Consider the following 26,284-nt stretch of genomic DNA (forward strand, 5'->3'; position numbering starts at 1 on the left):
CTGTTCTGAATCTGCCATATCTTGTAAATTTTATCAATGTCTTCTTAGGTAATACGCCTGCTACAAGTCAACCGTCATTTGGTCCCACAGGTCAAAACAATAGGCACCATAATTTCGCTTACTGCAGGTAACCAAGCTACAAAACACGTGATCGGTGAAACCCACATTAAACATTGGGGTAACGGCGAAACACACTAAAATCGCAACATGAAAGAAGAGGAAGACAACTGAGACAAACAAATAAATAATTTAGGGCGAAGAAGACACCAAACTTGCGTCAGATATGTCGTCTCGTTGCTTGTTCGACACCAGCATGGTTACCACGGCAACAATTGTTGGAAAAATTATGGAAAAGCATGAAATAATTACGACAGAGCCGTCTCACGATAAATGCCTATGACAATGTGATTAGCAATCGAACAATGTAGTGTCACATCGTATTTCTGAAGTTAATATCTAAAGACCTGTAGTGTTCATTCTGTGACTACCGCTGCTCGACCTTATTCGACATACTCTGGTAACGTCCCACTTTGATATCACACTCGATTTGCAAGCTCGCCCATAAGGATGGCGGCATGACGACAACTGCATAATTCCGGTGAATTGACAACAATGACATGATAAAGAATGAATGAATTTAAAGAAACAACAAAGGAGACACGTGATGACGGCTTAATGTTAATGAGAATATAATTTTGTAAGGGTACCGAAGCTATTAGCTGGACGCCTTGACAATGACGGCATGGAGATGACTGGATGATGAGAAGTGCATGACGATGACGACATTTCCTACTAGAAAATCCTATTTATTTTCAAATAGGTTTCATCAACTAGGGTTATGGAACGGGACCCTTTTTCATCCTGTTCAGTGCTGACCTGTTTAAATCCTGTCCTATCTAACCCAGACCTGTTTGCCCCTGTTCAGACCTATTTTTTGCTGCATTCATACCAGGTCCTTTCAGAAAGGATTGATGTTGCTTAATTTCCTCTTGAAACCTATTTTGTACACTTGTGTATTTGCGATCAGCATTGAAGTCAAGTAGGTCTGCATTATGTTTGCAGCAAGAATGCCACTTTAACATGTAGGTTCAGCATTCCGACCATAGGAGATAATGAATAAATCTTATTGAAAAATATGTGGTTTCATGCAATGCCTATGTTTCAAGGGAACATGGATTACTTCCAATGGAGAAGGGCGCAGAGAAATATCACTTGCGGCTAAAGGTGGAGGATACGTTCCCTTCACCGGAAAGGCAGCTAACCTCATAATATTATAATCTACTAATAATTTATAGCTCGGAAGCTCGGCATTTTAAGAAAATGAACTCTCGGGTTCACATAAATAATTAGGAGTCCAGGCATCTCTAAGAAACTATATATACTATTCCAATTGATACGTCGACAGTGTCGACCTTTGCCTATAACCCAAACATACGACTGGCCATGGTTGGAATTTCTTTGAGGAATGGGTAACAAACACAACACATTCATTTGTTTATCATTAGCACGAAAAAGTATAGTATGTAGTTCATCTGATATTATGAGCAAGTTTAAATGAACGTACACCGATGCGCCTTCTTCCGGGGAATAGAGTTTAACCCAAATGCTACAGCATAACCTGTGCAGTACATCGCGAGTAGCATTTAAAAATGAGTAGCATGTAGAAATCCCAAGAATGGTATTTTCAAGAGAATATTTCTGTGAATGTTTTTTTAGAGAAGGCAGAGACAGCTTTGTAAACGGTGAAGTTTACCCTGAAGTGTTTTCTTATTGTAACATGTGAATAGACCATAGAGAATAGGTAATGATAGATTATATTTTATTTAGGGCCGGCTGTGTGCAACATGCTCATATGGTCAGATAATATCGATAAAGTAGTTCCAGAGTGTGACAGCTTCTATGCTACATATTGTGGACACCGAAAGTACGCAATCTACAACAGAACTTGTCTACCAGCCCTTCAAAGGTGAGTGTACATTTATTCCAAATCGAAAAAGAATTTAATTCAGTGGTATTGCTATTTCAAGTGCCATTCTACTTTCGAACGCAACAGCGAAATATGGCAAAACAGAATGCTTTTATTAGGCATTTATTCATTAAATACAGTCACTTAAGATGTTGGAAAAACTCTACGTTATGTAAAAGCATAACGCTCATTTACCATATATAATTTGTCACAAGAACCTTTGATATCGGAGATATTGAGCGCGTTTTCGGCAGAATATTTCTATTAGACTGCGCCAACCAAGCTCCAAACTCCACTTGGCATCGATTTCTCTAGATAATCGTTCTTCCCTTAATTCTGTGCAGTTCACATATAATACAATAAAATAAAAGCGAGGGCATACTAGTACTCAAATCACGTAACGTGTATCGTGCCTGGCGAGTACAGTAGCTAAGCTGTTAATAGGAGAACAGTAGCTCCCAGTAGTTTAGTCTTCTGTTAGGTTTTTCCGCGATTGTTGACTTCGGCATCCTCTCTACGTGACTGTAGTATTGCCATATGCGCTCGTAATTTTTATATAATAAAATAAAGTAATAGATATATAACCATCCCATGCCTTTACCTACAATCCCTTTACCAACCGCGGTAGCCAATGATATCCAAGTCTAAACAGGATATGCCAGCATTAGACTTCACGGGTAAACTTTTCGTTGCCGCACAAACAGTTTACATTTCTTAACCCGTACTCTGCTTCTCTACTTCATTATATCTGTTATTCAAGAAGGTAGTGTCATAGGCCTGGTATTACTACACTTAAATGAGAGAAATCTCCTGTGATATAAAAGAAACCGCTCGCTTATTTGCAAATGACAGCCTAACATTGGGTAAAAGCTTTACTCATGCTTATTATGTGCCTCTTCAACACAATCTCAACCGAATATCTAACAGGTTTTCGCGGTGGCAAATGATCGCTTATACAAAAAATTACAAATCGATGACATTTAGCCAAAAGCGGTGTTTCTTAAGACAGGGTCCATTCCCTAACCGAATTGTTGTCCCCATAGTTCCTTGCCTACATATACAAAGGTACGGACATTAAATACAGCCTTTCCGGTTTTACGGTTAGCGGCGTGCTTTCTGTGCGGCATCCAGTGCAATAAACAGAAAACATAAATTACGAAAGACTGCATAACTCCTACTGTAGCGGCGGCCAAGGCGAATTGCAATAGAGGTGCATTTATTCCTTTAACTTCATATCTAAGAAATGGAAGTTCCGCAGTTCAGCATTTTCAATAAACTTTCGTTCTCTGGGGCTGAATGCGGCCGGTAAAAATTAGAGCGTCGGCCTTCAGTGGTATGCGCCGATGGGGAAGGATGAGCTCATAGGGTGACTTTCTCTTTATTATCAGAGTAACACTCATTGCGTTCATGTTCTTGAGGGAATTATGCATCTGCTTGCTGTCAATGCAGCTGTGTAAACTAAAGATCACTGGCTCAATGCACGCCGGTATTGACACGGTGCTGATGAAGTGCGTGCTCTTTGTCGTTTACCGTACACTTCGCTCGGCTAATATTAGTCGGTGGAATGCTTTAACAGTATTCATGCCTTCAGTACAATATACAAGCGTCGGATATTGAATGCGGGGAGGCTCCTACCATCACTACACAAAATGATATGCCAATGCTTGCATATGGTCTCAGAACACCATCGCATTGCGTTAGTGCCGATTTTTTTAACGTTTCGCTGTGTTGAAATCATTTTATGATTCCACACCAACTACTATTATAGATTTCAAGCAAACATTGAATGATTATGCTGTAATTAGTACCGCCCAGTATTCCAGCGCAATGCAGCATCCAATATTAATTAAACCAGTGCCTATCCTAGCGTATCACTGAGAATTCCAGTGTGAAAGCGCCTAGAGTGGACGCAGCCAGCACCAATGCATCTTGCACCTCGGTCGCCATTGAGCCACCAGTGTGATTGAGGTAAAAACATATGATCTGGACGAAATTGGAGCACATTGTCGAGTTCCTTGAGTGTCAATTACTGCGCTTGAATGCACTTCTACGCATACGATTTTATAATGGAGAGATAAACAGAAAAAATGCGTAACCTGGGATGTCGGAAGATGGGATATACCAAATGTGGATAATTTGGCCTCTGAACATCTGCTGTCATCGAACAACGGAGAAGCTTCTCAGACCTGAACCTGGCAAATTGAAATCAAAGGTCAGACAAAAATCGTTGAGCTCCCAGCTAAGCACACAGCGAGATTCACAATCCACTTATTAGATGGGAACGGGATGAACCCTGAGCTTTCACGGAGCATGGTGAGCCAAAAGTATTCTCGCAGCCGATATCAATATGCGCTTGCTTCGAGGGTGAGTTTACAACTAGGACCATAGCGCTCTTGCTCTGCTATAGCGATTCGTAAATTTAACTGAGCGTTCAGCCACGCATAAAAATTACTCTAACCAAAACTACATGTTTTCTTTTTTCAGGTCATAAAAGAACAGCAGTAAGCAAATGAATGCATAAAACTGACGCAAAAGTAATCATTCGTATACTGCGTCATATGACTGAATAATAAACAGAAGTGTCAAAATATGGGCAACGGCGTGCAGCGTTATGAACTATTTAACAAAATATTGCCACAATGATCTAATTTGGAACTGCTGTCGTTACTTTTACGTGGCATCTCTGAATAATTCAGCGGCGACGTCGAGGGAGCCACAGAACGCATCGTGCACATTCGACGCGGTGCAAAGCTCCAAACGAGGTTCTCGCGTCACCTGTCATGTATACACAGCAGCGAATGATTTCACATATTCAAGTGGCACATAACAAACTGCACATATTCAGGGCTCCAAGTTGTCCATTCGGGCACTAACTAACTAGTACATACCCAGCGACCCTAGCTGTCTATTTCGGCACAGATTCAGTGGTGCATAATCACCGACCCAAGTTGTTGCCCAAAGCAGGTTCTACGCAAACATACCGAAAACTTGGATTCGTTTCCAAACAATGCTTGTCGCATTAATTTATCTTTTTATGTCGCTTTCCGCCATTGTCGCATCGATGCGCTTGAAGAGTTCCACTACATCCTCGATGTGATTTCTAATCGTCAAAAGCAACTTGATGTTCCCGTTCCCGCAAACGTTCATCAGCGTGCAGCTTCCGAATTGCAGACTTGTTGAACACCTTTGCGAATATCATAAGCTGGCATTGACTACCATTGAAGTCGTGAGATAGAATGTTTATATTTGATGGTGACCCTTCTTAACACCAGATTTCGTATCTTTTGGTTCAGGAACAGGTATATATTCGGAGTGAGCATGCACTTCCATTGCCCTTCCCTATGGAAAGTCCTCCAAACATAAAGTACACTGCCAGTGCCTCTGAACAATTTGTCATAAAAACACTTAATAAAAATAATTGGTTTTATCACGATCACCTCAGACCATTTTCAATGTTCTATTTTCCCACCAGAGATCTTCTTGATTTTCATGATTCCTGATCAGTGTTTTGGTCTTCTCATAAAAGATGTTATATCTAAGACCTAAGCGAACACATCAATTACTTACAACTATTACAAACACGAAGATTTGTTTCTTTAGTGCATGAGTCTGTGAAACTACCAAATCAAGATATGTCAAATATTGAGTCACTCACATGTAATTCTGATCCCTTAGGAAGCGTCGAATCGTTAGTTGGAATACGTCTTTGTGAACGTACCTACGTGGCATCTATTGAAGCTTAGTCTTCATGGGGCATACATTAAAATGTGGAAAGCCTCGTAATAATTTTGTTTGTTCTATAAAAACTGCATTACGTCTCTCGAGCTACAATGTGTATATGTAAGGTTATGCAAGTCATCGAAGATTTACTTGATATATATATGCCTGCAAGATTGTAACAACATATTTTCGAATAAAGTTTACAGCTGGGAATTCTCCAGGCGCTGATTTGACAAGAAAGGAAATATAGGCTTCTTTTTACTGCCTATTTAGGATTCTGGCGCATGTAAATTGCGCTATAATATTGGCATACAATATTTATTTCTTACCATTGCATTCCTTTAAGCATGAGCTTGTCAGCTTCAGTCCTACCGTTTTCATTGCATACGTAATAAAAGAGATTATTTTCCGTATTTTAGTCTACTTCCCAATGAAGCATAAAGAAGTTGAGAAACTAATCCGCTGTCTTTATTTATTATCAAGCATCAGACACCAACGATTGACGAACCGTTAGGCAAATATTTTATAGGTGATTTCAGATTCGAAATCTTAAACTTGTTTCAGCAAGTTTAATATCAGTCACTTCATAATTTCGACCAGGGCTGAACTTGTTGCTCTCCGTAGCCCAGTGCATTGCGTGCATGAACGCTCACGAAGTCACTGAGCTATATTTTGTTATTCAAAGGCCGTCATGCGAATTCTCGTTCCCACTTCCCATCGTGGCCAACATGAAGGATTGGTGGCTGATAAATAATTAAACTACCATCAAGCGGTGAACAAAGGCCACGACATTGCATTTCAGTGGCTACCTGGGCGCCACAGCGTAAATGGAAATATAAATGCGGACAAAGCTACCTGCGGGGCGTGAACAGAATGTGAAAGCACCTTCATCCCACTGTCTGGAATGAGGACAGTGCGGCACGGTATCTTCCTAAGAAAATGGAATACACCGGACTTCAACAACCGGCGCTGATATGCCATGGGCACATTTGGGATACGACACTTTTTACCAGCTTGTAACTGTCGCGAAGAAACGCAAATGTGCCGCCTGTGACCAGAAGTTGCTTTCACGATATCTACTCCTTCCGGTTCGGGAAGGTGCAATAGTACAATTGTAATGCATGGATTTAGACGAAACGATAATGCATCTCGCGCATGACTGCCCAAAATACCAAGGTGGCAGGAGTGCCCCTCGGGCAGCTTTACGACACGTAGACGGCAAGCCTTCGAAAGAAAAGACAATCCTGGCACCACGATCTCGTGCGTCCTGAACGTATAACGCCACGAAAGCGCTGCTGCGCTTCTTTAGAAGAGCGAGCCTCTAGACGGCTAGCGATTGGTGATGAACGCCTGACATAGCTGGTGCAATAGAAAGTGCGAACTTCTCTCTTCGTTTGCTGTCATCTTTTGTGCTTTTTCACCTTCCCCTGTACAAGGTACCCAAACAATGTTAGCCTGTTTAACCTCGCTGCCTTTTCCTGTTTGCTTATCTGTCTCTTTCACACGTGTCAAGTTCCAATTTTTTTGGCATGCGTCCTATATCCGCAGCCGCATACCCGTGGAAGCTTGTAATAGGATAGTAATTACTGTGAAGAGCCTCAAATTTTGCACCATAACAATTTTTAATTGGCGCGTCACTTGTTTATGCCTTATAACTATGTGGAGAAAACTAGCAAGAATGCTTAATTATTACAGCTAATAATACATGAAGGTAAAAGACCTAGTAGTGGCTTCTTTTGAAGGAGCGCGTATGCTTAATAGGATGGTATTTACTTTTAGTAATATTTGTTTGGGCACACGTTCTCATAACATAAAAAAAGTCGCAGTTTCGCCAAAAATCCGAAGCAACGAACGCATACCAAATTAGCAGACAGCTATACGAAGTAAGGATAGTTGTGTTATCGGGCGTATAAGGTTGTGAACATTTAACTATAACTTAATAATTCCAATGAGGAAACATCTAACTAAAATAACAACTACAATGTCACGCGCGCACAGGTGAACATGAATAAATTTCGCTCCATTACTTCGGAAACTCACTCACCGAGTGAATTGGCCTTCGTGCTCCCTCTCGCTTCAACGTAAAGTAAGCTTCGAAAGCACAGTGCATACGAGGCTACCAGCGCTCGGTGCACTTTTCCCACTCCCAGATCACCTTGAAGTTCAGGCCCGCGCGATTGCGCCCTTCGTTTAAATCGCAGATCGCTTTCAAGTTAGGGCACCCGTGCGGCCTCGCCATACGTAGAAGCCGGAGGTGTAGAAACCCATGCTTACCCGGATGCGTCGCTCGGTACGGAAGGCGGCGCACTTTCTCCCCGCTTTTCTCCCTTGCGTGTGCGTTATTGAGCCGCGATGTTCAAGTGGCCCTCGCAAGCTTCATTTGCACATACAGCACGTGGCGCACGGCAATAATTTCATCATGTTTGGACTTTTTACGGAACATCACCGTAATCTCAAATATGCTCCTTGAATGTCAACAGAATTGCCATCACAATTAAACTTCGACTAGCTGCAGAGTGTATGGAAATTTTACTACGGTGATCATTGGTATGTTTTATTCCATTGAACAACATTTCTTTAATATATGACGTAAGTCAGTACACGCGTAACTCTTTTCAGCTATGGAGCTTCCTGCTGCTTTTTACTGGCAACATAAACATAGCTGATTTCCCCTTTAAGCAGGCGGTTATGTTTTGTTTAAACCGCTTTTATGATGTTCTGTGTTAGAGAAATTTACAGTGAAGGCTCTATAAAACTACACAAGTTGCTTATTAAGGAATTTCTCAAATTTTTTCTGAATTCCTTTGTGAACTGCACTGCGTATCCCTTTGAGCATCAGTTGAGGAATTTGTTAAATATATGTTTCTAATCCGCAAAGATCTGTCAGCTCCTCATTGGTGTTCAGGCATTGTGCTACAAATTTAACTAATGCTTAGTTTTGCTTTGGTGCAAGCATCTGCAATGAAATGCTGAGTTCCGTCGGGGTACATCGTTAAGGGGTACATCGCGAACATTTTGATACCCTCATGTCTACCGAGCTGAACAGTAGGTACCGTCCCAAAGCTTCCAGGTTACACTGCGCATGCCTCGCCGATTCCCGTTAATCGTAGACTTGCAAGATTAATTCGGAAAGGAATAGTAGTGCAAGAACATTGCGTAAGCCGCACACATGCGGAAAACATGCTTGTAGAGTTCCTTCCCAATAGAACACGCAACCACAGTGTATTTCTCCTCAACGTATATAGTAATCCGGCTCACTCACGGGCTCGATTCCTCTCTCTGTTCCGAGGGGCGCTTGCCTTGGCGGGCGCAAACCCGTTTCTGGTGGGGGGAGATTTTAATGCCCCGAACGAGGCCTGGGGCTAGGCTACACTACCGCCAAGGTCGACGCCTGTGGCAGGACCTGCATGATACCGAATTAACTCTTATTACCGATCCTACGGCGCCGACCCGCACGGGCACCTCTACGGCACAGGACACGACACCAGACCTGACGGCAGTCCGTAACATCCCTCAAGGAATGTGGTGCAATACCTTTGAAGATCTCGGTTGTGACCACATGATCATAGAAACACGAATTCCACAGGCGGGTACACCACCTTTCCCTAAGCTATTCAAAGTGACGGACTGGGACAAATTCCGAAAGCAGCGAGTTGAACAGAGAGGTGAGGAGAACATCGATGACATCGAGGCATGGTTGTAGGCGCTCAACGACGACATGAACAAGGCGACGCAGACGCTCGCACCCGAAGTCCAGGTTGACAAGATCGACAGCCGACTAGCCCACCTCTGGGCAAGCCAAGACGTCACTAAACGCAAGATGGAAGGAGCAAAGGCACAACCGAAAGCTTCCTAAGAAGATCGCACATATCAATCGCCAGCTGGAAGAACATTGCCGGAACTTAAGCCGCCAACAGTGGTGTGAGATCTGCAACGCAGTCGATGGGCAGCTCCACAATGCCAGCACATGACATCTCCTTCGTCACCTCTTGGGGGAAATGCAGAGCAAGTCTGCTCAGCGAGCAAACCTGCAACGCCTTTTGCACAAGGAACAGGCTACCACGAGTGATCACCAGCTCGTGACACGCCTGCTAGCCAAGTACTTCCCTCAACGGCCCGATGTTCAACACGGAGATTACACGGGAGAGACAAATGGGACACTCGATGGAGAATTTCACGAGCCAGAGATCCGCGCACCTCTCCACGACCTTAATGGCAAATTGGTCCTGGTCCCGACAAGGTTACGAACAAGACTCTAAGAAACCTCGATGATGCCTCGATAAGGGCCCGTACATGGTCGCTCCGCACGTCCGTTCCGCCCTCGTCCGGCCGCGTGCGTACGGCTCTCTACTGGTGAGCGAGGAGCGGACGCAAGTTTCCCGTCCGGCCGCCTGCTCATCTCTCATTGGCTGGTCCGAGGCGGATAGTTCGGCAGTCGTCACAGCAAACATGGCGCGTGCTCGAAGCGAAGCGAAGCAGGGACGCAAGGCCTAGGCTACAGCCGCGTCAGAAACAGTATATTTTTTTCTCCTGTTTCTGATTTTTACCAGAGATATGTGGCACCCACGGAGATAGTCATCGGAAGAAGCAAGCCGGTGTACGCTTCCAGACCTCATCAGTGCGTGCGATCGCCAACAGGAACAGACGGAGCGCAGGAAGTGTGTGTTGTGTTTACGAGAGCGTCGGAAGAAATATTTGAAGCTGTCGACTTCGTGATTTCTTGTGCCATGCTTCGCGTGTGCGTCGCAGACGAGAACTCCATCACATACACGTGCATTCTGAGCAGCACACACGTTCAAGGCGTGGCGAAATAAGTAGCGTCCGATTGGCGCACCCACCGTACACGTTTGGTTTCTGCTCTGTGTATGCGGATCGTTGCCGCAGAGTGGTGAACGCCAGCCCTTCGCAACTTTCAGAAGTAACGATACGATCAGTAGCGATAAGTTTTTATCGCCTAGTTATCGCTGCCATTCTGCGTGTGCTATACTGTGTATGAGCCGTTTTGCCGGCTGCGATGCGCCGTGGTGACCGCGACGTTCGAGCTGTGCTCTTGCTGTTATGAAGTGCGTTTGCGAGCTACAAATCGTGACATATATGTGCCATGTGTTGCAGCGTTACTGGGTGTAGAAGTGGTCGTACTACGCGATGTTCGTGTGCTCAGAAGTGAGCTGAGCATAAGTGTTGCCGATTGCGTTTCTTATGTAGTAGCCCGATAGAGAAGCCCTATCACACCGGCCTTTTCTGCTTCGTACATCTATCGTTTGTCTCAAAAGTTGTTCCTGCACGGTTAAAGGTGCTTCTATCGGTGGGGGGAAATTAGGGAACAACATTATAATTGCATACGTCAAGACGTTCAGCGCTGTCGTGAAATGTGGACGCGCCTGAGAGCACTAATGTCATGAATGCAACTAAAAATTCCCAAGACAGTGTTAAGAGAACGGTTAAAAAGAGAAAACATATGAGAAGGTAAGCACAGCAGCTTGTGAACCCGCTCCTATAATACCTCGACCCGCGTCTGTTTGTAAATGTATGTTTTCTTGCGTTTGTCAATTTTTTTTTCTATTTCCCACATTTCTTTACGTTGGAGTTTTTCTTAGTTCTCGCATTTGTGTGTGAATACGTGCCTGCTTCCATGCGTGCGTGCGCTTACCATTATTTCTGTCCTTTGATATTATATTAGCATTTGCTTTTACTAGTTTTCTTTCAGCAAAGTCATTACACATTTTCATTAACCAATCTCATTCAAAGCACTAACTCATGTACACGGCAGGGCTGGCCTCTTCCATCTCATTAAAACCTTTCTCACTGGTCTACCTCGTCTTCTCAATCTGCCTACTCGCTGTGTTTTCTGTCCTTGCTTCTTGTGTTGTTGCTGCAGTGTGATTAACCAACTTGCTCAAAACAGATTTTGATCGCCTATGAAAACAGAAAGGTTTAGAGATAGATTTTCTTAAAAGCGTCATGGGGGTTGCACAGCAACTTAGCCTCTTACCGCTGTTCATGTTTATGCATCAGTGCATGTGGCAGCTCGCGAGAAGTGCACATGAAAGGGTGCCATATTGTGAAACTACACCTTGCTATGCTGTTGCATTTTTCATGCAATCAGTCTTAGTAAACGGATGGTTTCGCTGCCCATCACATATGATGGCAAAAAATTTCAACACGAATAACATTGTGCAGTGGGGTGTCATTTCCTGTCTGATGCTTTCGTCGTTGCAAAGACATTTTTCAGTAAATGGAGCCCAGCAAAGCAGTGCACTGATAGCTTTTGCAACTTTCACCATTTATTACTTCACAAATGTCGTTGTTTGAACCTGGCCGTCGATCGCTATGCCGATTGCTTGTGAATTAAATAAATTGCCTCAATAAAACACATTCAACTTCACTCAGAATTTTTTTAATTTTTTAGTACGAACAATGCTAGCAAAGCTATTCAGGGTGAATAATTGTGCTTACATTGGTGTTACTTGCCGTCAGATAAACAAATACAACAATGGCTGCGACATGACTGTGATTTGACGTGCAGACTGCTAATGGTGCCTTTCAAGCGTGTCCTCGACTACTGCTATTAATAGTTACCCGACTGAGTATTTTGGGCCTAACTAAGCTAATGATGTTTGATAATTGTTCTCCTATTCGCATTACTTGCCTGGGCCAGGTAACCAAAATAAACAATGCCACCACATGAATGTGTGTTTGCATGCAAGCTGCCGACAGTGGCTGTCATTTTTGCATTGAGTGCTGCCATTTCACCAATAGTGGCGACGACTTGACTGCGCTTTGACGTGCCCACTGGTAATGGTGCCTTTCAAGCGTGCCCTCGACTACTGCTATTAATAGTTACCCGACTGAGTATTTTTGGCCTAACTAAGCTAATGATGTTTGATAATTGTTCTCCTGTTCGCATTACTTGCCTTGGCCAGGTAACCAAAATAAACAATGCCACCACATGAATGTGTGTTTGCATGCAAGCTGCCAACAGTGGCTGTCATTTTCGCATTGAGTGCTGCCGTTTCACCAACAGTGGCGACGACTTGACTGTGCTTTGACGTGCAGACTGCTAATGGTGCCTTTCAAGCGTGTCCTCGACTACTGCTATTAATAGTTACCCGACTGACTATTTTGGGCCTAACTAAGCTAATGATGTTTGATAATTGTTCTCCTATTCACATTACTTGCCTGGGCCAGGTAACCAAAATAAACAATGCCACCATGAATGTGTGTTTGCATGCAAGCTGCCAACAGTGGCTGTCATTTTCGCATTGAGTGCTGCCGTTTCACCAACAGTGGCGACGACTGGGCTTTGACGTGCAGACTGCTAATGGTGCCTTTCAAGCGTGCCCTCGACTACTGCTATTAATAGTTTCCCGAATTAGTATTTTGGGCCTCACTAAGCTAATAATGTTTCATAATTGTTCTCTTATTCGCATTCCTTGCCTGGGCCAGGTAACCAAAATAAACAATGCCACCACATGAATGTGTGTTTGCATGCAAACTGCTAAAGTGGCGGTCAGTTTCGCGTTGACTACTGCTGTTTCACCTACAATGGCTACGACATGGCTGCGGTTTGAAGTGCAGATGCTGAAAGTGCCTTTCAAGCATACCCCAATGACTGTTATTTCATGGTGTACTTGATGTACACAAACGTGTACAGCTATTTTAAAAATTAAAATAGCATTACAACATTAGCTCATGTCATTTAGAACATACTCAAAAATTTTTACAAGTGGAAACAGTTTCCACAACACGAGAATTTGTGTGGTATCCTTCCTGTTCATCGGTGCGTCCTTGCACTATAAATGTAAAACGTCTAACGTAAAACGTATAAATGCAAACCTGAGCATCCACCCTTACATTTCAAACAGTTTCTTGAATGCTCGGCAGTTATGCTTACAAGCACATTGTGACAGCAAATCTACACCACCTTAATTTAAGTGCGATGTAAAGGGTTGTTTGTGCATATCCAAGCTGTTCTAGCGGGCCTGCAGGGATACAGCATTGTCCAGTGGCACCGTACAGTTCAGGCGTAACAGTGAACTAGTAAACAAAGCAGCTGATAATACTAAGCTGACCCATATGTAGGAGCATTATATTATCTAACCCACACACAAAGTTTCTTTCAGTGTACTGAATAACCGCAGCTTTCATTTACCAAGTTATATTACTGCACACACAGAGCGCTGAAACCAAGTCTGTACAATGGTGAGAAATGTGCCAAGGAATGAAAGATTACTTGTGATGTGTGGATTTGAATAGTAGATGTGAATGCATACCCAATTCACCAGTATGCATGTTTTCTTTTGGAACAATTTTACATTTGCCACAGAGGCTGAGCCACTACGGCTTCTTGACTGTAAATTTCTGTGCTCTCACAGTGCTAATGGGAGTATCATTCATTTGGCTACCCAAATAGTGAATAGGTAATAGAGCACTACAATCTTTCAGTTTTACGCAGAACACCTTGTGCACTATTCACAAAACTGAACCTAAGGAACTATTCGCTGGTTTGTTATGGAAATAAAAAATGACAATGAATGTTTCCTCGCTTTTTGTGAGGCCCTGTCTTCTGCCCTACGCACCTTCATTTCATTGTCATGTGCATGTTAAAACAGCAACTAAGTAAGAAAGACAAACACAAAACTACTAACTACATCAACCTTTTCACACCACAAGAGGTCACTGAACTCACTGCTAAGCTACACTTGATAATGTCGGTTTGCTTTCAAATAAATACAGGCACTGGCCAGCTGTTTATGTTATGCTATGCATTTTCCATTTTCCTAAAATATGGCTGTGCATGAGATAGCAAGGTTGTTACCACATAAATACATAAACAACATGCAGCTCATGCCCAACTAACTCATATAACCTGATTAGAGCTTATTTTTTATATGTAGAGCAATCAAAATAGAACACGCATGTACGATGCCGACAGTATCAAACAATCTCAAGTCGAACATCCTTGTTTGGTGCCATGGGTGAGAGAGGGAGCATGCCTGTCAAGGTACTGCTTAATTTTGTGCGCTTTGGTAATGTTTGTACATTGTTGAAATGTAAAATTAGGTATGTTAAGTAGTAAAGTGGCAACATATTGGGTAGCCAGGCTGGCAAGAAAGAATGCAATTGTTTGATTTCACTCAAAATAAGTTTTCTTATCAGCAATGTAAATTATATGCTTTCAAATAAGTACTCCCCTTGGAAACATATCTCATGAGTATGCATATATCTGCATAAGGTCACTGCTATAAATACATATTGCTTTAAGCCAGTCATAATGAATTGTACATTCACTGCTTAACCTTCAATTCCTTGCTGCATGAAGTTAACCACTTATGCATAACTTTTTTTTTGCACACGGTGAGAGCTTCAGTCATCGTTGAGCAAATAATTTAAGGAAAAGGCATTCCAAGAATCCAACTGCTTTAAGCACTCTCTTAAAATTGGCAGAGTGAAAAAAAAAGCACGAGCAAGCGTGTCAGCAAGCTGTACTCGGAGCCTCACACGCGTGCTCAGTGGTAAAAAGGTGCGTCTTGGCGACCTACGCAAATGCATTCCGCGACAGATGTGCGTGTGTTCCGTATTCTTGCAAGCTGTCACTAGCACTACAGAAACCGCGCCACCGCGCTTCCGGCGACACCATCAGTTTAGCGTGACGCAGACGGATAACTACGATAACTGACGATAACTGACGGATAACTGACGGATAACTGACGGATAATTAGAGAGGTTTTGTTCAACCAGCCAAGGCAGCGCGCACTGAAAGTAATCATCCGGGAATACGTCGCGTGCTGCGACGTGATGCGATTGCAATACATCTGTGAAAGGTGGCGCAGATAAGACGACTGTGCAATGTTTCGAAGAAGGATGACGGTGCCAATGCAACACATACGGCTGCAGAACAGAATGTGGCAGCCTAGAGTCGCATTTTCACCGGAACGCGGAAACTTGAAATCAGATCTGAAAAAATATGCCAGTGTCGTCTGCTGTCAAAGGTCGTTGCCAACCTTGAACACCTTTGCTCCGCCGAACGGTTGCCAGCTGTCAACAGGCCGCGTCGCCCAATAGGAGTGCGCCTGCGTTCCGCTCGTGCGGATTGAGCGTGCATCGAATTTTGCGACACCTTCCGCCTTTCGGGCTTCCGCACGCGGCCGGACAAGGGCGGAACGGACGGGCGGAGCGACCATGTACGGGCCCTAACCGCTCTTACCGCATACATCAACAAATGCTGGAGAGCAGGTCACATCCCAGAGGCGCGGAAACGCTCTAAAGCAGTCCTGATACCGAAGCCAGACAAGCCGTCCAGCATCGATCACTTGCGGCCCATTTCCCTCACATCCTGCGTTGGCAAGGTGATGGAGCACGCGTTCCTCTCCCGCATCAACCACCACCTCGAGGACACTGGAGCCTACCCACCCACTATGGTGGGCTTCCGGTCACACCTCTCCACTCAAGAGGTCATGCTCCAGCTCTACCACCAGATTATCAATGACCCAACTAGTGGCAACCGGACCATCCTAGGCCTAGATCTGGAAAAGGCATTTGACGATGTAGCACATGCAGCAATCCTGAGCCGCATAAGCAAGCTCAATTTGGGTGAGCGAAGCTACAACTACGTCAGAGACTTCCTGTCGCGCCGCACAGTCACCCTTGCGGTCGGCAGCATGACATCCGACGAACATACGCTAGGAAGCAACGGTACTCCTCAAGGATCGGTCATATCCCCGCTCCTTTTCAACATCGTGATGCTGGGTCTCCCGGCCTACCTCGACGAGATCGATGGCCTCCATCACGCCTTGTATGCAGATGACATCACCCTGTGGGTCAACAAGGGCAGTGATGGCCAGATAGAATGCCCCTTACAAGGAGCGGTCTCTTACAAGGAGCGGTCTTACAAGGAGTTGAAACCTACCTCCAAGACACAGGTCTCCGACTATCTCCACTGAAATCGGAGCTGCTCGTCTACTGCCCGCGCCGCCGGCCCAAGCCTACAGCCGAATCGCGCCAATGTGACGACATAATCCTCTATACGCAAGACGGCTCCTGCATTCCCCGAGTCCCGAAGAAACGCATCCTAGGCACGCATATCACAGCCAACGGGTCAAACATAGAAGCTATTCGCAAAATCGAAGGCAAGGTTACAGCGGCTACCCGCCTGATCAAACGCATTACAAACAAGCACACGGGCATGAAGGTGGACAGTGTCATGGGCCTCATACACTCGTTCGCAATCAGTCACATCACTTATGTGGCTGCCTTCAACAACTGGAATGTCACTGAAAGGGAGAAAATCAACACCCTCATACGCACGACTTACAAGACCGCCCTTGGCCTACCGGAGTCCATAAGCACTGCTCGTCTGCTACAGCTGCGGGTATACAACACACTTGAGGAAATCGTGGATGCGCAAAGAACCTGTCAACTCAAACGCATGTCTCTGACAGCCACGGGCTGGTACATCCTGCAGAAACTCGGCTTCAACTACCACGTCCAACATGGTAAGAAACAGGTCATTCCAGCCCACCTCAGCGACACGCTGATTGTCGCCGCTATACCTTGAAACATGCACCCCGAATTTATTCAGGGCCGCGCCAGGCCTGTGCCAAGGCACTGCTGCGCTCCTTGGGTGGAAAGAGGGCTACGCGCTTTGTAGACGCCGCAGAATACACTCGAGAACACCGGTTCATGGCGGTAGTCGTAGACGTTAGCTCCCGGATTACGCACGCGTGTAGTGTCGCAACGGAATACCCCGAAACAGCAGAAGAGGTAGTGATTGCGCTTGCACTTACTGACCCCCTCTGCAAGATAGTTTTTAGCGACTCACAATCCACAGTTCGCAACTACGCGCGGGGGCGCATTTCCTCCGAAGCTCTCCAGATTCGAAGGAAAGCTGGTCGACAGCGCTTCGATAACACCGCGATCATATGGTTTCCAGCGCACGGCGCCACCCCTGCCGACGAGGGCCTCATTAACTTGAACGAGGTAGCACACCGCTCTGCGCGAGAACTGACCCGCCGCGCTGAATCGGAGACCGCCTCTTCGAGTTCGGAACTCCTGGTTCAAAACAGGCGAGAAGGCCTGGTCAGGTACAATGACATCACCAAGCACTACCAGCTAGGCTGGCGGTCGCTGCCCCCACCTCACCCCATGCTGAAACGTCGCCGGGCAGTCATCTGGCGATAATTGCAAACCCATAATTCCGCAGTCCTGTGCGATTGCAGCACATTTTCCCCGCGCAATACCTGACTGCTCTTTGCAAACTATGTCAGGAAACTGGAGCGACGCTCTCACACATGTTGTGGGAGTGTCGGGTTACATCACCTACAATGGCAGTAGTTCCGGAGGCTCTTACGTCGAAGTGGGCCACCGTTCTACGCAGCTCCAACCTCAAGACACAAGAGTGGGCTGTCCAGCAAGCCCGAGAGGCGGCGACGAGGCAAGGCCTCGAAGTCCCCTCATGGGAGACCTGAGCCCGGTTCGTCAAATTTGCCGGATTGAAAATAAAGTTGTTTCCATCCACCCAACCCGATGTCAGATGGCACATTTATTGCAATATACCTCAAGAACAGCAATACCTGAAAGTGTTTTGTCGCCACTCAAATGGAACAAGAATGAAAAATGTTATTTTGTATGTGAGTGCGCAGTTTGTCGCTTTTTTGAAAGTGCGCGTGGGGTTCTTTCGTCAATTTATTTATTTATTTATAGAATACTGTCGATACCCCATGGGATACTTACAGGGGTGAGCAACAAGTCACATCAATGAACACTACTAAAACATTCTTTAGAAAAAGAGCACATAATGATTGGAGACTATTCAAGAATAGCAGTAGTACATTCGTACATAATAATACACACAACGAAGCCAATGTACATCAGCCAGCAGGAAAACTAGGAAAAAATGCAGAGAAGAAGGCACCATACAAATACAAAATGCACAGTACAAAATGTGTAGGCAAGTGCCTTCCTATCAAGAACTGAATCTGGATGGATTTGATGGCGAATGTAATTTAGTTACCTATATTGACAACTTTTAGGCTGATAGAGCATGCTCAAATAAATCCATAAGCTTTTCTAGTGTTGCCTACTGTTTTGCGACTACATCCAGTGTATTCCACTCACAAATTGAGCGTGGGAAAAAAGAATAGCAAAACGTATTATAATAAACGGATATTCTACAAGTTCCCATGCATGCCGTCTTCTGGTCGGTCTATAGTATCACGAAATTTCAAGTAAGAGTGAGGGTTTATACGGAATGATCTATGCAATTGTTGGTAAACACATTTGAGCCGAAAAAGCTTTGCGCTACTTTCAAGGGTAGCTAGACCAGCACGCTGTAACAGAGCATTAGGCGAGTGAAGGCGTCCGTATCTGTTAAAGAAAAAACGCACCGCTTTCCGCTGCACCCTCTCCAAAATAGCGATATCGCTCGCAGTGTGAGGGAACCACACAGTATTGGCGTATTCTCAGACTGGGCGGACAAAAGTGTCGTATGCAAGAAGCTTTCTTTTATGTGTAGAATAAGACAAGACCCGTTTAATGAAGAAAAGTTTGTGTAATGCTTTCTTTGACACTTGACGCACGTGCTCTGTCCAAGTGAGATTAGACGATATTGTGAGACCTAGGTATCTATATTTACTTCCACTGTGAAGTGGCACATCGGTAAAATGGTATGGAAAATCAAGCTTAGAAGCTTTATTTGTAACGGACATGAATATGGTTTTATCAATGTTTATTTTCATTAGCCCATCTACAAACCACTGAGCTATTTTATTAAAGGCATTGTTAAATTTCACCTGGTCATCGCGGTGTCATACTTCATTATAGAGCATGCAGTCATCAGCAAAGAGTCTGTCTTTCACGTCAGCATAGTTAGGTATATCATTTGTAAGTATTAAAAACAAAACAGGAGCTAATACAGATCCCAGGGATACGACACTGGAGCAAGATCGGAGGAGTGAGAGCCGTACTGTACAAATTGGTAGTGGCCAGTTAAGTTATTATTAATCCATTGGTAAATTGGGCCATCACCTAATGTGTAATTACGTTTAAGGAGTAGTTTAGTGTGTGAGACGCGGTCAAAAGCCTCCGAGAAATTGACAAAAATGACGTCAGTTTGACTGCGCTAGTTAATGCCGAGGGCCAGGTCATGCAGTGTTTCCACAAGCTGTGTAACGGTGGATATCCAGATCTAAAGTCATGCTGATTCTTGTGGAGGATATGGTTCGACTCAATAAAACTTATTAAAGTTGTATTACAATATGTTCTAGAGTTTTGCTGCAAGTTCAAGTGATAGAAGTAGGCCGGTAATTAGAAGGAGACGCTTTAATACCTGATTTCCGGATGGGAGTAAATTTAGCAATTTCCTATTCAGCAGGAAGGCAACAGTATTTCAAAAACTTGGAATATATGAGGTAAAGATGTTTGCTGATTTGGCTCCGCGTGCCGTGTCTGAAAGCTGTTGGGAATTGCCTCTGGACCGCTACTTTGGTTCTCATTCCTGCCTAATAGGAGTGAAAGGATACCTGCCTCATTTAAAGTAGGCATACCTAGCAATCGATTATCCCGAATGTAAAAGGAAGGATTTATTTTCGCAGTACCATTATCACTTGTAAAAACCAAGCCAAAATAGTCGTTAAAATCATGAGCTCCAGCCTGATCTAGCGCATCTGGTGAAGCTGGATTAGTCAGCTTTGCGTTTATATACTTCCAGAATTGGTGAGGCGCGTTTTTAATAAACTTGGGCAATGTCGAGCCACATAATTTCTGTTTAGCGTTACGTACGTGTTCCTTAAGTAATCTAGTAAGAGGATTTACTTGAGAATGGTAGCCTGAAAGATTCCTTCGCTTGCTAGTTTTTCGTAACCTCCTAATTTTACGTTTAGTACTAATTATATCACGCGTGGCCCACGGATTGCGTTTGTGAGTTGATTAGCACACAGTTCGGACGAAATTATGCATACAATGCATGACATGAAACTTGAAGTTTAGCCAAACTACATGGATACTATACCGTTTATCGGTACAAAAATCATGAAATTCGGGGTACTCGTGTGCAAGGCACATCATTCTAGCGTCATTATTGGCTTTGTTAAAGGCGGGTAATTGCTTTAATTCACCACGTAATGTAGGTGGGCTGGTGAATGACAATGAGCGTAAGACCATTTTGTGGTCGGATAGTCCGTCAAGTACGTTTACTAGCGACTCATTCATTTATTTATTTATTTATTTATTTATTTATTTATTTATTTATTTATTTATTTATTTATTTATTTATTTATTTATTTATTTATTTATTTATTTATTTATTTATTTATTTATTTATTTATTTATTTCAGATACTGTCAATCCCAGCGGGATTGACAGGTTGGGCATATATTATACACTCACAAATAGCAATAAAAACAGGCTTACATGGTTTCAACAATATTTGAAATCGACACGAAGCAGATATACACATATGGTAGGAAATAAAAAGGGGGAACATTTCATTTGGCAAAAGGGGGTGTCATTACATAGGCAAATACAATGCTCATACAGATTTCACTTTATACAATGACTTGAGTCGTGTTATTTCCGGCTAACATAATCTAATCATTGCACAACAGCTCTTCTACAAGGGTTATAAATTTCGGCAACGATGTGTTAGTCGTTATGAAAGGGTCCAGGCTATTCCATTCTCTTATTGCAAGAGGAAAGAACGAATATCTAAAACAGTCAGTGCGAAATGCATATTCTTTACGTGTTAATGAATGCTTATGCCGGGAAGGTCTGGTGTCAGCTAGGGATATATACAACGAACTATTTATTCGTAATGCATGGCGTATCAATTGGAACAATAATTTTAGTCTTGCTAGCTTGGCGCGGTTTCGCAGAGTAGGAATACCGGCTTCTTTTAGCAGTTAAGTAGGTGAATCGCTATTCTTGTATTTGTTAAAGATGAATCTAATTGCCTTTCGCTGCACTCCTAGTAGTTTGTTAATAAGCTGTTGTGTATAAGGAAACCAAATGGTGTTACCATATTCGAGAACTGGGCGAATAAATTCGTTGTATGATAGCAGTTTAATTTCCAGTGGCGCAGCTCGAAGTCTTCTTCTGAGGAAGAATAGCCGTTTTAAAGCAGATGGTATGATACTGTTAATATGAAATTCCCATCTTAGGTCATGTGAAATGATCAAGCCAAGATATTTAAGCTCATGAACTCGGGTGAGTGGTATATTATTGATAGTGTATTCGAAGTCCGACCTATGTTTTTTGCAGGTTATAGATAAAAAGGCAGTTTTTTTTAATGTTCAGCTCCATCTGCCACTTTTTACACCACTTCACTACATCGTGAAGGGCGCTGTTTAAATAAACATGGTCATTCATAGAGTTAATTTCATTATAAAGAATGCAGTCGTCGGCAAAAAGCTTCATTTTAACGTGGACGTTAGAGGGCAAATCATTGATAAAAATAAGGAATAAAGTGGGAGCAAGGACGCACCCTTGAGGCACCCCCGATGTAACTGGTACAATGGAAGAAATTTCATTGTTAACAACAACGCACTGAAACCGGTTGGTTAGGTAATCTTTAATCCAATTGACAATAGAACCATCGCCTAAAGTTGTTTTCAGTTTGCTGATTAGTTTTCGATGGGTTACTCTATCAAACGCCTTCGAAAAATCTAATGTTATTAGGTCAACTTGTTTTTCATTATCAATGCTTTGGGATAAGTCATGCGTCACTTCAAGTAATTGGGTTATTGTTGAATGTCCCCGCCCGAAGCCATGCTGGATAGGCGATAATATTTCTGCTTGCTCTAGATAGCTCGTGATATACTTTAATATGATATGCTCTAATAATTTCGCTACAGTGGACGTTAGCAATATTGGTCTGTAATTACCAACATCACTTTTGCTTCCTGCTTTATGAACGGGGATTACTTTTACTATTTTCCATTCTTTTGCAAGGCTACATGTTGATAAGGATTTGTTAAATATTAGATGTAGATATTTCGCGTTGACTTCGGCATATCTTCGAAGAAAAGTGTTGGGAATATTGTCCGGGCCGTTTCCTTTTTTTTTGTGTCTATTGATAGTAATAAGTTCAGGACTCCTGACTCAGTTATCGTTGGCATGCCTAGCGGTCTCTGGTTGTAGTGATTCACCTGCGGAATGCGACCATCGTCCGCAGTGAACACAGACTGGAAGTATGTGTTTAATGAATTTGCAAAACTTAAATTTTGTTCCTCAGAATTGAGTGTTGCTTTGTTTTTGGGGGCTAAGATATTTCCAAAACTTTCCACGGGAATGTATTAAAAAGTTAGGAAGCGTAACTGAAAAGAAATGTGCTTTCGCTGTACTAATCTTTGCTTTCATTTCATTGACAGCACACGTGAGTTTACGTTTATGTTGAGGGCCTTTTTTTGTTTTGAGCAATTGTCTTAGTCGCTTCACTTTGCGCTTCGCATGAATGACATCACGTGTTATCCATCGGTTATTTCTATTAATTCGTTTGGTTCTTATTGGAATATAGTTATTGATGCAGTGGGATACAATGGCTTTAAGCCTTTCCCATATTATGTCTATATCAGTGTCTGAAGAATTAGCGAGTTCTTCAAATGACTGATACTCCAAAATTAAGTAATTTACTATGCTTAAGTCGTTAGATTTTATAAAGTCTGGATAACTAGTTTCGGAAATAGAAAGATTTGTTGCGGCCCGAATTGGAGTAGTGCATAATGTTAATTTGTGATCTGATATTCCATCTAGCACTGCTAAGTTAGTTTTGTTGATCGAAAAGTGGTTGCTCAGAAAGATGAGGTCAAGAATGCTGGATGCATTGCCTTGAACACGTGTGGGCTCGTTGACAACTTGTGACAAGTCAAAACTAAGCATAATATCAAAAACAATTTCTGAACAAGGAGAGCGATAACTCATGGTTGGCCAGTCGATATCAGGAAGGTTGAAATCCCCGAGAAGGATCAGCCGGGATTTTGGTACATGAAGTTCCATACACTGATATAATGATGTCACTGCGCGTTCATCAGTCGAAGGGCTACGGTATAGACAACCGACACTGATAGTCCTTGCACCAAAACTAAGTTTGCAAAAAAGTGCTTCAGCATTTTCGACTTCTGGTAAGATAGTGAAAGGATTTTTTTTTATTTATTAGTAAAGCAACTCCTCCCCTTCGCGTTAGTCTGTCTTTGCGCACAATCACATAGTCGGGTGGGGCTATTTTTTTATCCTGTATGTCATCTGTAAGCCACGTTTCTGTAATCGCCATAAAGTCGGGCTCTAGGCTGATAAGAAGAGACTCTAGTGCGTCAAGCTTATTCAAGATACTACGCGCATTTACGTTTGCAAAGGTTATTTGTGTCATTTTTGGGGCGGTCGGGGGCGTAGGTGTGGTCCAATTCCTTCCTGGTTTTTTTGGCCTTTACTCGCATTTGTCTGCCATTACAGGTACCCGGCAGTTCTTTTCTTCATCCCACTGGAACAATTCTCCGTTGATTCGGACTTTATCGTAAACGAGCGCCACCTTTGCACCGGAATCTTTCATTGATTTTACACTAACCCACAGTTTTTTCCTTATGTCGCGTACTCGGACAGAGAAATCTTCACTGGTCGCGTATTCAGTATTTTTAAGTTTGCGACAGTTTTTTAGCACAAGAGTCTTGCCACGGAAGTCAAGAAGTTTAAGTATTACAGGCCTGGTTTTCTCGCGTGAAGGTTTTCCTAACCTATGAATGCGTTCACTGGCGACAGGTTCAATTTGAAGAATGTTCTTGGCAATGCTTTCATTAAAAGTTTGTTCAAGGGATTCGTTGTCTTCTTCATCTTCAGGAATTCCATAAACTAAATGATTACACCGTCTCGAGCGATTTTCCAAGTCATCCAGTTCTAGTTCAAGCGAGGAAACAACCTTCTGCAGGTTGGTGACCTTGTTTATGCAGTCAATCATTTTTTTTTGTCAACGGCAGCCATGCTTTCCAGTTTCGTTTCAATTGATGTTAGTCGATCCTCTTTAATGCTTTTTATGTCTCCGGCAATCGGCTGGAGCTTTCTGGAGATCTGTTCAAGGTCTGGGCCGGGGTTTGTTTCGACGTCTCCAGCCAGTAGCAGTAATTCCGCCGCGTGCATTGCCAAATCACACAGTATAGGACACAGCAGCCTTGGGCACGGCCGCATAACAAGGAACGGATCATTTGAGCGAATACATTTGCCGTAACGCCTTACCTGCACAAGATAGACGAAAGGATTAAGAATCCGCATCGTGCTGTTGCTGCCGTGCCCAGTGAAGTGCGTGCCGGTCCAGTCCCGCTTTACGTAGCACCGAAGCGCCACCTGGTCCAAGCTGGGAGTCCCGTCAATGTGTGGCGTCGCTGTCGACTTCCGGTGGAAGAGGAAGGTTTGGATGACCGCTGTCGTCGCAGGGCGGAAGGAGCCGGAGTGGTTGCCCAGCCGCACCGTCATGCCCTGCGTCATGGGGCCAGAGCCGTCCCGTGTCGTCGGTATCACCAGGGAAGTAGAAATGAGCTGCACAAGATAGACGAAAGGATTAAGAATCCGCATCGTGCTGTTGCTGCCGTGCCCAGTGAAGTGCGTGCCGGTCCAGTCCCGCTTTAAGTAGCACCGAAGCGCCACCTGGTCCAAGCTGGGAGTCCCGTCAATGTGTGGCGTCGCTGTCGACTTCCGGTGGAAGAGGAAGGTTTGGATGACCGCTGTCGTCGCAGGGCGGAAGGAGCCGGAGTGGTTGCCCAGCCGCACTATCATGCCCTGCGTCATGGGGCCAGAGCCGTCCCGTGTCGTCGGTATCACCAGGGAAGTAGAAATCAGCTGCACAAGATAGACGAAAGGATTAAGGATCCGCATCGTGCTGTTGCTGCCGTGCCCAGTGAAGTGCGTGCCGGTCCAGTCCCGCTTTAAGTAGCACCGAAGCGCCACCTGGTCCAAGCTGGGAGTCCCGTCAATGTGTGGCGTCGCTGTCGACTTCTGGTGGAAAACGAAGGTCTGGATGACCGCTGTCGTCGCAGGGCGGAAGGAGCCGGAGTGGTTGCCCAGCCGCACTATCATGTCCTGCGTCATGGGGCCAGAGCCGTCCCGTGTCGTCGGTATCACCAGGGAAGTAGAAATCAGCTGCACAAGATAGACGAAAGGATTAAGAATCCGCATCGTGCTGTTGCTGCCGTGCCCAGTCTGTTACTCTGTTAGGAAGACTGTTACTGACAAAGACAAGGTCCAAGATTGAGGATGACGTTCCCTGTACACAGGTTGGGGCGGAAACAAGCTGATCAAGATTAAAGCCAAGTATAAAGTTCAGTGGGATGCTTTGAGCTTTTGTTTCGGGGACAAGAAAACACCACTCCATCTCGCGAAGGTTAAAATCACCAGCAAGTACAATCGAGCCCCCGTGCACGTGCGATTGCATATAGTCAAGTAAAGATTCAAGGCAGACACTTTCAGCATTCGGGGGCCTGTAGAACATGCCCACTTTAGCGATCGTATCTTGAAGATGCACCTTGCACCACAGAGCTTCAATATCTTTTACGCCGGGCATAGTAGAAAAGTGGATCCCTTCCTTAAAAAGAAGCGCGACACCCCCACCATGTGATTCCCTGT

The 26,284-nt window shown here is 44.1% G+C and overlaps 1 protein-coding gene across 1 annotated transcript in view; it reads left to right on the top strand.

Moving 5' to 3' along the window:
* LOC135916835 (uncharacterized) overlaps positions 1-26,284 on the top strand; it is a 136,276-nt gene that overhangs the window by 97,441 nt on the left and 12,551 nt on the right. The window contains exon 4 of the mRNA XM_065450268.1: positions 1,828-1,966. Within this exon, the coding sequence (XP_065306340.1) occupies positions 1,828-1,966 (139 nt within the window). The remainder of the gene's footprint in view (positions 1-1,827; positions 1,967-26,284) is intronic.

The sequence above is a fragment of the Dermacentor albipictus genome, chromosome 7 (assembly GCF_038994185.2).
Source record: "Dermacentor albipictus isolate Rhodes 1998 colony chromosome 7, USDA_Dalb.pri_finalv2, whole genome shotgun sequence".
Classification (NCBI taxonomy): domain Eukaryota; kingdom Metazoa; phylum Arthropoda; class Arachnida; order Ixodida; family Ixodidae; genus Dermacentor; species Dermacentor albipictus.